General features: G+C 32.2%; 1 protein-coding gene across 1 annotated transcript in view; it reads right to left on the reverse strand.

Moving 5' to 3' along the window:
• LOC143239527 (lachesin-like) overlaps positions 1-16,451 on the reverse strand; it is a 275,854-nt gene that overhangs the window by 93,623 nt on the left and 165,780 nt on the right. Inside the window, exons 2-3 of the mRNA XM_076480683.1 lie at positions 5,527-5,663; positions 936-1,023 (exon numbers count right to left, since the gene is read on the reverse strand). Of these exons, the coding sequence (XP_076336798.1) occupies positions 936-1,023; positions 5,527-5,663 (225 nt within the window). The remainder of the gene's footprint in view (positions 1-935; positions 1,024-5,526; positions 5,664-16,451) is intronic.

Genomic DNA, 16,451 nt, shown 5'->3' on the forward strand with positions numbered 1-16,451 from the left:
AATTTTGGTTAGAATAAAAGTAACAAGGTGATGTTTTGATGCTATTTTGAAGGAAACGATCATGAATCAATGTATATATACTACCAACCTTAACATATGGTGACCATACGTGGGCACTAATGAAATGGATATGGAAAAACATAGAAACAACAAAAAGCTATGGAAAGAAAAATACTTCGCATAACACTACAAGACAGATGGAGAAATGACAGAATATGAAAAACAACAAATATAATAGATGCAGTAAGGTTTATTCTGAGAATTATATGGACATGGGCTGGGCATGTATTTTGATTATGGGTGGGCATTAAGAAGAATGGAATGGCAACCTGGGATAGGGAAAAATCTACGGGAAGGCAAAAAGAAGATGTTAGAACAATATAGTGATGGAAGCAGGAATCAGGGAACACGGTAAGCTAACAATATCAAATACTGGAGGGATGACTGTAGCTTAGATAGATAGATAGCTGGCTTAATGAGTTAGATAGATAGATAGCTGGCTTAATGAGTTATGAGTGAAACAGTTTTTCAACAATAGATGTAGTGTGGTTAAAAAAACATTATACGCTCTTCTTCTCGGAAAAAAAAACCGTACGAATCCAATTACTAAGCGTTGTATTTAAAAAAGAAATGCAATAAATCTAATGCTACTGTGTTATGGCATTTGTAACAGATATAGCCATTTCTATATGTTATTGGTGAACTATCAAGTTAATAACACGAACATTTGTTGCGCTAATAGATACGAAAATAAAGTGTTTGTTATTCCATTTACTACATTAAAAACCATAAACATAGTACCTCTATTAGCAATCTACCTGAAGTGTTACAAGCTTATAGTACTGTATTTCAATTAAAAATCCTCTCATGTCACCCAGAAAACGTAAAACATGTCTGAAACTTTGTGTAGCAAGATATTTAAACTAAGGACTTACCTCCTGTTTGAAAAGTAAAAAATGTTTGGTCGAGCAAAATATTTTCATAACTTTGATTAACAGCAACTTTGAAGCCATGCGATCCTTTCTGTAAGTACAAATAAAAAAATTAACATTTTTTCCTGTCCTATGAATTTCTCTTACTATGCACATGGAGTAATTAGGTTGTTCCTACAATAAATATGTACTTGACGAAGTAAGTATGTGGTATTTTTTTTTGAAAATTAATTAGGCAGTAAAAAATTAAGATATTTTTTGTTATTAGTGAGATAGACCGCATGATTTGAATGCTTAATAACTTAGATATCGTATGGTATTTGGACTTTCTCTAAGTTAGATGGTTTGCTGTGCTCATAAATCATACACTTCAATATGTATATTAAAAATTACGGTTTTACAGAAGGAGAAATCTTAATTTAAACACTTACAAGAAACGTCGTACCTGTTTAAATACAAAATATTCCTTACACTAAAGTTTATAACACGTAAAATATTTATCACCACTAAGTAAACTCAAACGAATATTGTGTTAAAACAATAGGTTTTGTTTTAGTTTATTCTTGTTCATGGCTTCAAAAAGCCGATTAAGAATACTTGGATATGAAGACGAAGAATGAAAATGTAGCCAACTTTCCTTGTGTTGAAGAATGTTGAAGCTATAATATTTTTCGTGTGTAATTTTTAATTAATTATATTTACAGGTAGGTATAAGTTAGATTACAGATACATACCAAATGCGAATGTAAAAATTGCAGTTTATCCGGTCAAACATTTTCATTGTCTAACCCTAACTTAGAGGAGTTAACTTTTATTAGTTGGGTTCTTCTTAGCTTATGGTTCAATGACAAGATATTTGTCGATGAATAAACAACAAAGTTAAAACGTTGAGATGTGTCTGGGTCATCGCTGACCTTAAGTTTGAGAATGATTACTTATTTGACACATCACAAGTAACAACGGCAAATAATTCTTATGTTGGAATAAAATTTCATCTAACGGAAATAACATTTTTTTAACTGCAAGCTGTTTAAAACTTATTGTTATATCCCTAGTATCTCCAAAGATAAACTTTTGTTAATCTTTCAGTATTCTATGCAAACTCTCATATCCGGTGGTCTATAAAGTTTTTGATCCATCGTAAAATAATCTCTACAATGCATGAATAAGTCGTTGGTGATTAGAAATATGCCCACAGTGAATACCATAATTTAACTTCTATTTCTGTTATAAGTAATCAAATTGTATATAGACCACAACATGGTATATGCTTGAGGATCAGTGATTTACTGTTTTTCCTGTGTGCCACCCTCCAACATGGCTTGGCATGCTCATGGTTATATCACTAAGTCTATTGATCTTACTAAACCTGTGGGGTTTTTTTATTCCTTTTTTATACAAGAGGTAACAGGTTTAACATTCTGTTGGACTTGATGAAGCTGACTGATGGAGATCGTAGTTTAGTTTATGAATTAGCTTTAATGTAATGGAGACAAAACAACTTGAACGGCCACTTACAGTTACACCATAAATTCCAATAATTGTAATGACTATAGAATCTTTTATACGCAATCAGACTATTTGAAATATGTGTGTGAAACAAAATATTTCTTACTAGGAAACAGCCTAATGGAGTGGTTACAATTACTTCGCCTTTGGTGAAGGTTTCTAGATATGATTTTTTAAATACGAGGTTACCTTAGCAGATTCGTTTTTATTTTACAGAGAAGGTAACAAATCTTACTAAACATGTGTTTAATATTACAATAATTTGGGAGCACAAAGTTCATGTATGTGATTATCACAATGGTGGTAACGCTAGAAACTGCTTGTGGTAAGTATACAACGTCTAAACACTCAGTTACATCAGAATTTGTAGGCTGTCTCTTTGTTACATAAACAAGATGTTGTTACTAGAAAACGACAGATGCCTGGTAAAATTTGCTCCGTTGTTAATGTACGAAACATTATCTATTATAAAACTTACTGAATGCTCCATTCTCGAAGTTCAGTTCTTAGACATCACACCTGATGCAGATTCATGTTGTGGTTAATTTCTGTTTGAAGTAGATGGCGCTATAATTGCAGTTTAACTTGGAAAGTACTGGTTCGGCTTAAAAGTTTTCTATTGAAAACTATTCATATACTTTCCAGTAGAACTAGCGCAATAACTAAATTTGTTGAACATTTGATTTTCCTATCTTCTGTTTAAAATTTATTATTTCGTATTTCGAAAAATAAGCAAATCAAAACCTGTTTCTGTTCGCAATATTTTCACATTTCACATAAATAAGTGCAGGTTTGTTTGTTTTCAATTAAGCACAAAACTACACAATGGGCTACCTGTGCTCTGCCCACCAAGGGTATCGAAACCCGGTTTTTAGTGTGTAAGTCCGCAGACATACCATTGTGCTACTGGGGGCAAGAAGTGAAGGTTTCTGCCTATGATGAAGGGCCATCGTTGGTACGCAACACATTTTCGTATGGTTCACAACATATATGATTTATATAGTCTTCGCTTATAATTCTTGAACTCATGAAACACATTTATTTATCTCGAGAGAATTATTTCCGAAGCACTGAAAGCAGGTGCTGAGTAAAAATTTTACGAGTTAAGCAAAGGAGTGTTTGTACCTGAACAAAACCTCGTTAGGATACATGTTCTAGGTCCTTGAGGACTCAGAAGTAAACTAGAAACACCCTATGCTAGATTCAAGCTCAGTGATTCTGAAAACCTACTTTAAAGTACCACAAAATGCTCATTGGAAATCTAGAAGCGGACTGAGCATAGGGTTTCTTTCGCTCCAGAATGGACAGTTTTGGAGATACATCAAGTGATATACAATAATTAATTGGGAAAATTAATGTAAACTATTCTTCATATGCCTACATTAATGCACGCTAGTCGTGATCATCAAAGGATATTACAGACAGTAATTATACCTAAAATGTCTAGTATTTACTACATAACAGCAAAAATATACGTGGGCTCTGCTGTGGAATTCGAAGACCGATTCGTGATTCACAGAAACTCAATTGTACCGATCAAGGTTTTACGTCATCTCCAATTACTTATATAGCTATCCAAATGAGTGTCCGTACCTGAACAAAACCCCTTTAGGATACATATGTCTGGTCCTCGAGGACTCAAAAGGAGGCTAAAAACACCCTATACTAGATTCACGTTCACTGATCCTGTAAACTCACTTTTAGAAACTATAATGCTTCGGTGACTTACAGGGCGCGTTTTAGCAGTTCTTGATACCCTCTTCATAAGGGAACTTCATATAAATAAGAACATCCTGGTTCCGCCCCGAGACAGGTTCTTCTGCTAACTTAAAAGAGATACATTAAAATTATGTTATTTGTAACAAGTTACATACGTGTAAGACCGTGTTTAACTTGGAAGTAACTTACAAATACGTGTTATTTCCACCAGGTTTATTATATTTCAGTTATGACCCACTTTTTTGTAATACATGTGCATATATTCTGTGATTTTGCAAATGGCGAATAACATTTGTGCTTTTGATCACAATAACTAAGATTTAGTCAAGTAGCTTTTTTCAAAGCATTTTATATATATATAAAATTGTTAATACTTTATAGGGGAAGGATTTTGCTCCAATTTGCTCGTAGTGTTTGCCTTCTGTATGTTTTTGTGTTAAATTAGAGAATAATGTACTACACAGGTTTTGACTGGTTGTTACGGAAACAAAGTGACATATTGAACATTTGTTGTGATTTATTCGGCTTTTCTGAGGTTAAAGGAAAACGCAAAACTGCTGTCACAATTTGCGTTTACATCATCTCTGAACATGTTTAGGAGAGATGTTTCACTAAAAAAGGAGCTGAACAGAGTGATAAAACCTAGCTTACTACTAAACACGGATCTCTTCTCCTAGATTAAGAATGATTATTATTTAAATATAGCTGGTTATTTGTGTTCATAAATCCAAGTAGAATACTTAAAGTATTCTATAAAAACCAAAGCAAACCGATAATAAATACCTTCTTTTAATCAAATAAATATTTTTTTTATAATTTCGGAAAAAAGTATATATATACATATATATCACATGCGTATATATGCTTTTAGAGAAATGTTTACCATTTCAGTATTATTAAAAACTGTTGATGCAACAAGTGTTTCTACGTTGATAGAACTTAGTTACGCTAATTATTATTCTAGTAATTGTGATTTATAATTTCGGCATGCCGTTTTATTATGTTAAAAACAGTTTTTCCATTCCTCAGTGAAAGCATACATACCTGTGATAATTCTATCTAGAGTCAAACAAGTAGCATTATAATATATATGAAACAATAAAAATCCATGTGTTTATAGCTTGCCGCAGATTTATATTTTCGGTGTTTAATAATTATTTTAAACAACATAAAATTTTATATGCTAGCAAAACTTTACTATGCATTTTGAAGACGTTGTTTTTCAAAGAATTCTCTGTTTTAGTCGAATCTTGGATATAATCAACAAGTGACGTTGCAAGTCAAAGGAAATGTGAACATGGTAGAATAGTTATTGTTTATATAATCTTCTTGATCGGATATTCTTCTGTGCCTAAAGAGAACTTACTGGTATAGAAGTTGTGCCTCCTGGGGCCCTTAGAATACTGTGATGTAGTGTATAGTAATTCGGATCAACAGGCGTGTTACGATCAGAAGCTTGTGAATGCCTGGTACGTCTGGAAACGGTTGAAATCAATAGCGTATCTGAAAAAAAAAAAAAGGTAATTATTGGGCGTAAATAACTGTATAAAAATGAAACTATATTATAGAATAAAACAGGAGTTTTAATGCGATAGAATATTAACTAACAATAGATGTCCTGAAACACCTTTATAAAGTAGTAACTCAGATATCATACACTTGTATCACCTTCAGAATCTTCCCTACAGAGAGCTATGTCTTTTTACATTCTTTCTTCGAAATAAATGAATTATACCCATCTGACTACAATTGTTTAGATATACGAATATCTTTAAGTTCTATATTTGGCAGATAGTTTCCAGTTAAAAGTAGTAATTAAGGCTTCTCCATCTATCTCCGTGCAAATACCTTTTATGTAAGAACCATCTCTCGCATCAAAAGTCTTATGAAGTTTCACATTATCTGATAAGAACTGACATTGTTCGTAATTGCAGTATTTGGCTGGTTGTTGTATAGATATGTTAACTAATGTAAACAGCTATGACTTCATATTAACTTCATTATCAGTTTCTCGGAAAATCTTTCTGTTAAGAAAATGCAATAAAAACACACATTGAAACACGCTCTCAACTGTATTAAAATATGATTGACGAACATAAACAGCATTTTACGGATGCATAAGAAGAGCCCATTAATTAAAAGTAAATAATGATGTTAATAAATTACAGTCTAGGTAAATTTTGATGTTCAACCAACTGATCTTTCAATACACCTAAATAAAAGGTTACTGTAATAACACTATACTACAGATGTTTTAATGTATTACTTTAACATTCTGTAATAACACTATACTACAGATGTTTTAATGTATTACATTAACATTTTGTAGCAACACTATACTACAGATGTTTTAATGTATTACATTAACATTTTGTAACAACACTATACTACAGATGTTTTAATGTATTACATTAATATTTTGTAACAACCCTATACTACAGATGTTTTAATGTATTATATTACCATTTTGTAACAACACTATACTACAGATGTTTTAATGTATTATATTACCATTTTGTAACAACACTATACTACAGATGTTTTAATGTATTATATTAACATTTTGTAACAACACTATACTACAGATGTTTTAATGTATTATATTAACATTTTGTAACAACACTATACTACAGATGTTTTAATGTATTATATTAACATTTTGTAACAACACTATACTACAGATGTTTTAATGTATTACATTAACATTTTGTAATAACACTATACTACAGATGTTTTAATGTATTATATTACCATTTTGTAGCAACACTATACTACAGATGTTTTAATGTATTATATTACCATTTTGTAGCAACACTATACTACAGATGTTTTAATGTATTACATTAACATTTTGTAACAACACTATACTACAGATGTTTTAATGTATTATATTAACATTTTGTAACAACACTATACTACAGATGTTTTAATGTATTATGGTAACACTACATTTCAGCTGCTGTTAATGCAATATAGTGCCATTATACCAAAGCTGTTTCAATGCATTGTAATAACGCCGTTCTGAAGCTGTCTAAATTTATTCTGGAAACACACTAAAGCTGTTTTTAATGCATCGTAATAATGCTATAGCACGACTGTTTCAATACATTGTAGTAACACTATATATACTTGTTTCAGTACATTGTAGTAACACTATATATACTTGTTTCAGTACATTGTAGTAACACTATATATACTTGTTTCAATACATTGTAGTAACACTATATATACTTGTTTCAATACATTGTAGTAACACTATATATACTTGTTTCAATACATTGTAGTAACACTATATATACTTGTTTCAGTACATTGTAGTAACACTATATATACTTGTTTCAATACATTGTAGTAACACTATATATACTTGTTTCAATACATTGTAGTAACACTATATATACTTGTTTCAATACATTGTAGTAACACTATATATACTTGTTTCAATACATTGTAGTAACACTATATATACTTGTTTTCAGTACATTGTAGTAACACTATATATACTTGTTTCAATACATTGTAGTAACACTATATATACTTGTTTCAATACATTGTAGTAACACTATATATACTTGTTTCAATACATTGTAGTAACACTATATATACTTGTTTCAATACATTGTAGTAACACTATATATACTTGTTTTTCATTGTACATTGTAGTAACACTATATATACTTGTTTCAGTACATTGTAGTAACACTATATATACTTGTTTCAATACATTGTAGTAACACTATATATACTTGTTTCAATACATTGTAGTAACACTATATATACTTGTTTCAATACATTGTAGTAACACTATATATACTTGTTTCAATACATTGTAGTAACACTATATATACTTGTTTCAATACATTGTAGTAACACTATATATACTTGTTTCAATACATTGTAGTAACACTATATATACTTGTTTCAATACATTGTAGTAACACTATATATACTTGTTTACATTGTAGTAACACTATATATACTTGTTTCAATACATTGTAGTAACACTATATATACTTGTTTCAATACATTGTAGTAACACTATATATACTTGTTTCAATACATTGTAGTAACACTATATATACTTGTTTCAATACATTGTAGTAACACTATATATACTTGTTTCAATACATTGTAGTAACACTATATATACTTGTTTCAATACATTGTAGTAACACTATATATACTTGTTTCAATACATTGTAGTAACACTATATATACAGCTTGTTTCAATACATTGTAGTAACACTATATATGCTTGTTTCAATCATTGTAGTAACACTATATATACTTGTTTCAGTACATTGTAGTAACACTATATATACTTGTTTCAATACATTGTAGTAACACTATATATACTTGTTTCAGTACATTGTAGTAACACTATATATACTTGTTTCAATACATTGTAGTAACACTGTAATACAGCTGTTTCAATACATTGTAGTAACACTATATATACTTGTTTCAATACATTGTAGTAACACTATATATATACTTGTTTATATAGTACATTGTAGTAACACTATAATATATACTTGTTTCAATACATTGTAGTAACAATACATTGTAGTAACACTGTAATATATAGCTGTTTCAATACATTGTAGTAACACTATATATACTTGTTTCAATACATTGTAGTAACACTATATATACTTGTTTCAATACATTGTAGTAACACTATATATACTTGTTTCAATACATTGTAGTAACACTATATATACTTGTTTCAATACATTGTAGTAACACTATATATACTTGTTTCAATACATTGTAGTAACACTGTAATACAGCTGTTTTAATACATTGTGATAACACTATATTATAACATTTTAACTCACTGCTATATATGTGTGTGTGTTTTCTTATAACAAAGCCATATTTTGCTGTTTCGACCGAGGTGAATCGAATCTCCAGCTTTAGCATTGTAATTCCGAAGACTTAAAGCTGTTACAGCGAGAGACGAATTGCAGTAACATATTATAGCAATTTTAATGCATTTTAATAACACTATAAACAACTATTTTAACGCATATAGCAGTATTATACTATAGTTTCTCTAATGCATTATACCACAGCTGTTTTAATGATGAATGAGAAGAGGGTGTTCATGGGACTCAGTGTAGAGACATTCAATTGGCAAAGCGTGGAAAGCATTCCGTGCAGAACCGAAGCCCCAGATTGTGTATAGGGTCCAATATATTCAGGCTACATATTCTGGTAGAACCACAGACCAAAATCCATAGTCTAACTCGAATGTACAAAGGCATGATAGATCTTCAACATAGAACATCTGTTCGATCCCAGAGAGGTGAAAGAGAGGACACAAAGGGTGTTCGATGCCCTTGTACACTTACTTAACACGGAGCTGCTTAATGTGAGAAATTAAAGTAAGCTTACATTTAAAGATAAACCCCAAAAACTTCGTCTCAGGAACCATGGGAAGAACTACATCACCGAGACGAAGATCAGGATAAGAGTGTAAATCTCTTTGGTCGTAAAAATGAATGCATTCAGTTTTAGAGGAAAATAAAGTAAAACCATTTGCTGTGGTTCACTTCAACAAGCGAGTGAGAACAATCTGAAATATGAATGCCATCGACATAGAGGCCGTTTGCAACAGTAAGAGGAAGTTGTTTAGCGTTAGCATTGGTCTTGATACAGAAAAGTATGACACTCAAAACACAACCCTGAAAAATTCTGAGTTCCTGTGTAAAGAAATGGGAAAGAACCGAACTCGCATAAACTTGGAATCGTTTATCACGTAAAAAGTTATGAATACAAGTCGGTATATTGCCATGCAGCCCATATGAATGAAAGTCTCACAAAATGCCAAGACTCCATGTAGTGTCAAGCCTTTTCAAGCTAAAAAAAAACAGAAACTATATGCTATCTTCCTTGAGGAAAGCTTCCCTTTTCGAGGTATCCATGCAAATCTGGTAGTCCATGGTGGAGCACTATCGACGAAAACCACATTGGGTCGGCGATACGAAGCAATCTGATTTAAGGAACCACACAAGACGAGCATTAGCCCTTCTCTTCAGGATCTAACAGAGGCAGCTAGTTAAAGCAACTGGACGATAATTAGAAGGAATCTTGGGATTCTTCCCATGCGTTGAAAAAGGAAGAATAATGGCCCTGCATCATGTATCTGAAAATATATTCTATTACAGGATCAGGTTAAAGACAACCAAAACAAGAACAAGAAAGGCATAACAGACATGGCGCAATATCTCATAATATATCTTATTGGGTCCGATTGATGTACTACCAGAATGATAAAGAGTAAGCTCTGTGTCCACCAGTCCAAATAGGCAGTAATTATCATAGAGATGATCAGCTCAAAAGGAAAGATATGATAACTCAGCACGAGACTTAATGAAGCAAGGGAAGAAACAGAAGTACTGGAAAGATAATAATAGCTCTCTCTGAGTGTATTGGAGATGCTCTATACATCAGCAGCTTCTGGACCATTTGAGAGCAAGATGAAAAGGGAATGGAAAGTATAGTTATTATTGACATTTTGAATCCTGTTCCAAACGATTTTGGAACTGGTGATAGAAGAGATTCAAGATTCCTTCCAGCATTGACTCGGACCAGCAGAGCATGGACACATGTGTGTGTTGGAAAACACTATTATTGGAAATAGCGAGATACCTGTAAAATGTATTTCAGGGTCGTTTCTGAGCCTTCGATACCTACTAGCAGGAGATCACTAAGGACGAAAATACTAAACAGCTGCTTGAATTATAAAATCAGTTTGGATGCAATCATTAGGAGAGAATGTTTAAAGAGAAGCAGTCAGCCTACTCACTCTTTCATCAGCCTGGCATGGCCAGATGGTTAGAGCCCTTGATTCGTAATTTAAGGGTCGAAGGTTCGAATCCTCTTCACACCAAACATACTCGCCCTTTCACATGGGGACAGAGTAACGTGACAGTCAATCCCACTATTCGTTGGTAAATGGGTATTGAAAGATTTGGCGGTGGGTGCTGATGACTAGCTGCCTTCCGTCTAGTATTACACTACTAGATTAGGAACAGCTAACGCACGTTTCCTATGCACGTTGCTCACAAATAGCTAAATAAATGTCTTTTGTTTTTAGAAAAGAAAAAAATTCAACAGAGATTACTATATAAGGCTGCAAATCGTTCATAGCCACCATGCATTGTCATCCCTACCAATTAATGGTACCCCAAGTGAGTACTGGCGCCACGGGTAATCGGCTAGTCTGTATAATAAATTTTAATATTTTTTCATTTCAACTTTCTTCACTTGCTTATTTAAAATACGAAACACGCACTTAAATATTTAGTTTCTCTTATATATTTTTTTTATGGGAATATTTTGTTTCATAACATCTGTTTGTTCGCACTATAATTATTAGTTTATGGTAGCAGTATTAGTACTTTAAGCAAAAAGGTCAAAGATGAATTCACTGGATGTTTTTGGTGTTCTAACCTAATTACTTTTCTTGGGCTTATTCTCCTGGTAGATGCAGCTTCAAAGATATACATTTCAATTTTAAAACCCTGAGATTTTTCGTAATATGTGCACGTGCGTTTTTCTTATAACAAAGCCACATCGGGCTATCTGCTGAGTTTACCGAGGGGAATCGAATCCAAGAGTTTTGCGTTGTAAATCCGGAGACTTACCAGCGGGAGACATTTTTTCGTAGTAAATGTGCCATCACGAAATGCCAATGTTTATTAAATGTTAACACCAACAAAAGTATTATGTATTCCTCTGTAAAAACTGTAATCTTATTCTATTAAAAAGTGACAGAATGTTGAATAGTGAGACACAGGTTTTGCCTTTAGATTTGCAACTTTTTACAAGTTTTAAATCTAATGAATAAATTAATAAATTTCTTTCGTGTAAAAACATGAGAAGTCGAAACCTTGTTTGTCTCAAAATGACTAAACAAAAGTGCATAAATATTACCTTGAATATATCATTTGATGGTATGAAGATATAAGTAGAAACGTCAGAGGTAAGGCTTTTGTTTTCAGGTAACCGTTTAGATAGAGGTAAGAAGTCATGCCATCATGCTTAGTGGTTTTACACTCAAAATGTTATTGAACCACTATTTTATAAATATACGTCAATACATTTAGCATCACTAACTATACAAAACTTATCCCCTTTGTCACTCTGGCAAGAATACTTTCACTCTCTTTATTGTTTTTGTAATACTCAACTATAGACATCATCATATAGCAACAAACCATCACCTGTTTGTCCTTAGCCAAACTGTGGTGTTTTTGTTGAATGCTCAATATTCACATTGAATTATTAGAAAAGTTTATTTTTGATATCTTTGGTGACATAACAAGAAAATAGCTTAATTCAGAAGCCTTATAATTTTGAGTTGTAGCCAAAAGCAAAATAAAATTTACCAATTAGTGTTTAAGTCAAGCCTTACATTTCTTTTAGGCATTAAGCCTAATGCTTAAATGGGACTGGAGCTAAGCCTGCAATTGTTAACATTATAGAATAAGTGTTTAAAAACATTTTTGAGTGGCGAGAAAATATTAACTAATAAATATTTTTGCTGTTTCAACTTTTTACTATCTGCTTGGTCTTAAAAAATAAAAATAAACGTTTATTACTACCTAACATATTTCATCCTTTGCACAGTCGAAAGAATTGAAAGTTTGTGTTGAAATGTCGATAGTTTGTTTCTACTTTGTTACATAGCTTGCAGTCAAAAGGCTCAAAAGCGCTATTTAAACCTCTTTAAGAGTACACATATATTTTTGTTCATTTTCTGCATAGTTTTCACTACAAAAAACTGCAATTAAAGAATTACATCGAGGCTGATGAAATAATTAAAGAGTAGGCGCATTTTGGATGTACAGACAAGTTTACTTTAATTAAATTCTAAAATTTTCATTAATTATTCAACCCATTCTTTTCAACGGGTTTTTGTACAAGTGACTGAGCAGTTACTGAAGCAAAATATTGTTCGAACGTTATACATGAAATAATGTTTTCTCTGTCAAATACTACCTCAAAGTAGAACATTAGAGATTTATATTCTGCCCACATTTTATGGCAGAAAATTTACTTTGTCACTAGAAAACATTATTTGCATTTTTCTTTTACCTTTGGTGTACATTTGCATTTAATCCAAATCTTTTAAGATTAACCTGTTTAGTGCTGTAGACGAAATAACTCGTCCAAGCCGATCGGTAACACAGTGCCACGAACGAGTTACTTCGTTCTCAATAATACTTAATTTCAATGCTAGATGTCAGCACCATACATGCATTTGACCTACTTACAAATTGTTTCACTTTCGATCGAAAATGGCGTCACGAAAAAGTTACAAAATAAAGAAGCATTAGAGTTGTATTGTAGCAAGTGAAATACTTGGCAGTCAACAGGATAATAAAAATCTTCATTAATGCAACAGAGAATAGTTATAATTATCTCATGTAACTTATAATTCATCATACATTCGTAATATATTTATATTCTTTAATTTTTTCTTCCGTTTATTACGGAAGGAGCTAAAAGCATATCAATATATTACGCTTGGAAGAGCTTTGTGTTAAAACCTACGGATATGCCAGTGTTTCGCTAATACTTCTTTTCATTTGAAACAATTATAATTCATCGTGATTTATATTTTATTTATTTTAGCTAAATTTAAGTTTTGCTACCTGATATTCACTTTAAGTCTTATACCAAGTCAATTATAACTGTCTGTGTAATTATGTATATTATCTGAACAACATCTTTACTTCCTTATAAGGACATATTTTATTATTGTAACATATTCTTATGTTTCAAAGTTGATGATTTCAAAGTCGAATAACTACTTAAATGGTTTATACTACTTGGCGCATGCTTCTCTGAAATTAAATTAGCTATCCTATAAAGGTTACGTTGCTATCGCTACTCGGAACTCATAATCTCTTAAGTGTTAGTCAGTTACCAAAATGCACACATGGTTCATTAACACGCTTCTGAATTTTAACCTCTAGGCCTCAAGCGTTACTCATAAGATATCACCACCGCTGAGTCATCAAATATATTTGATAATGTACAGCAAGTAGTAAATGAATTTACTGACAAATGAGATACACAACATTTATTTCGAACTTCCTTTAGTTCGTTATTTTTATTTTTGTTATTTCTTAAATGCTGTGAGCAGAACAAAAAAAAAAGGACAACAAGACAACAGTTATGTTGCAGTAACCACTAGTTATGTGCGTAAGACATTGGATATGCTTCCAAAAACTACATTATAGGTATAACATATTTGTGGATATTGTTTGACAGAACATGATTTTCAAGTTAATTACTTGTTTAATGTTTTGAATCCTCCAAGTGAGAAAGAAAAGTGGTATCTCAAGGTGGAGTAATGAATGTAAACACACTTTAAAATCACACAATGAAGCTTCCTTTAACTCGATGAGCGGCTTTGTGTCATGATTGGTATATCATATTTTATTTTTAGTTTAGTTTATTTCATGATATTCTTATCGAGTTAAAGGCTTTATTGCAGAAAAGGTTTAGTGCATTAAAGCAGACAGAAGTCTTGCTGGTTTTTGTTTTAAAATTCCGGCGTAAAGCCAAACAAAGAGACATTTACAATACTTAATTTTAAACTGATAACCTCATAGGTAAGCAGGAAATCAACAGCACTTACCTATAAGCTTTTGACTACTCTTGTCTGACTTAATACAGGAATTTGACCATCACTCTTATAGCACACCCATGGTCCGAAAGTGTATTGCACGCATTAGTGGCAACAGGCCACAAATCTTGAACCTTCTGATTCACAGTTCGAGCTGGTAAAGCATTGGGCTATGGCCAATTATAAATCGGACTACAATTTTTAACATTACAAACGTTAGTTTTCATCTGATCAGTAGCTTAAAATTATGAATGGCCATGTGCGTGCGATGTGCGATCAATTGTATTTCTGTTGTACTTCCCATTATGTAACCATACAGTTACTTACCCATTGTACTTCTCAGTAATTACAGTGTAACAGTGTGAATACCATTGTTTGCACTTCTTACTGTTATACTGGGTTAACATGTACGTAAGACTTATTTTTCATTTAAGCTATCACTGCGAAAACACAGTACAATGCACGTATGATTACTTATACTGCTATTATTGTTTTCAATCTGATATTAAGTTGCCAGGTAAGAGTAACTTGTGATCTTCTACTGTAGTTTCATGGATCGTATTGTGATTTGCCTGAAGGTATAACTATTCAAATGTTAATGGTTATCACAATTAGCAGTCTGTATGATTTCATAGCTAAATACTAATTATTTATCGTTTTTTATTGATTAATTACTTGTAGTTTTTACCCTTTGTTTCAGGAGAGTTTTAATGTAAACTTAATGTAGTGGAAAGAGCAGGAATCGAAACCTGAATATTCTTGTTTGTTGTGTAAATTCTTACTCTCCGTTTTAGCTTCAAGTGAGTTTCAAGATCGATTCTATGTAATCAATAGATAGGATCACAACCATAGTCATTTTGTTAGATATGTGAGTTTTTACCTTAAGTTTCGGCTCCAGATAAGTTTTAAGATTAACAGTATATTGTGGCAAAAGGTAGGATCAAAACCTTGGTTGTCTTGATAAAGGTGCGAGTTTTAACCTCACGTTTCAGCTTCAAGGGATAATTTTACCTGGCTTCTCGAATAAACATCCTCACGAATTCACCCTACAGTGGTGGGAAATTGTCTTGATGACGAGAAGCCCACATGAAACAAAAACGTATCTCAGAATGGCTGGTATGGATATTAACACTTTTATTGATAAGCAGAGAACAACGTTTTGACCTTCCAAGGTCATCTTCAGTTAAACTTCAATAACAGTGTTAATACCCATACCAGCCGTTCTGAGATGGGTAAATTTATTGCATCACCTATTTTGTCACAAATGTCGTCGAAATACTCGCCTGTTTTGAGGCCCTAAAGCATACAGGTGCGAGGATATTTCTTGGATAATGCAGTATTACACTAGCAGCTTTATAAGCTGACTGGGTACTGAAACAGTTGTTTATTAGTTACAAATGGAGGTTCCTATTGAGAGTCAGCTTAAAGGTTTATCTGTTACAACATGTGTGAAGTTACTATTGCCAAAAGTTGCTAGTTAACGCCACAGGAAAAAAGCAGCCATTATTTATTTGAATTAAAAGATACTTTCGACAAAGCAGATTGTTGTCAGAGTTAATTTTAACCAGCCTGCTGTGAGCCATTATGCAGAGAGATTGGTTGTATGCAGTAGTGGAAGTTAATTTTAACCAGCCTACTGTGAG

This window comes from Tachypleus tridentatus, chromosome 13, assembly GCF_004210375.1.
Source record: "Tachypleus tridentatus isolate NWPU-2018 chromosome 13, ASM421037v1, whole genome shotgun sequence".
In the NCBI taxonomy this organism is placed as follows: Eukaryota; Metazoa; Arthropoda; class Merostomata; order Xiphosura; family Limulidae; genus Tachypleus; species Tachypleus tridentatus.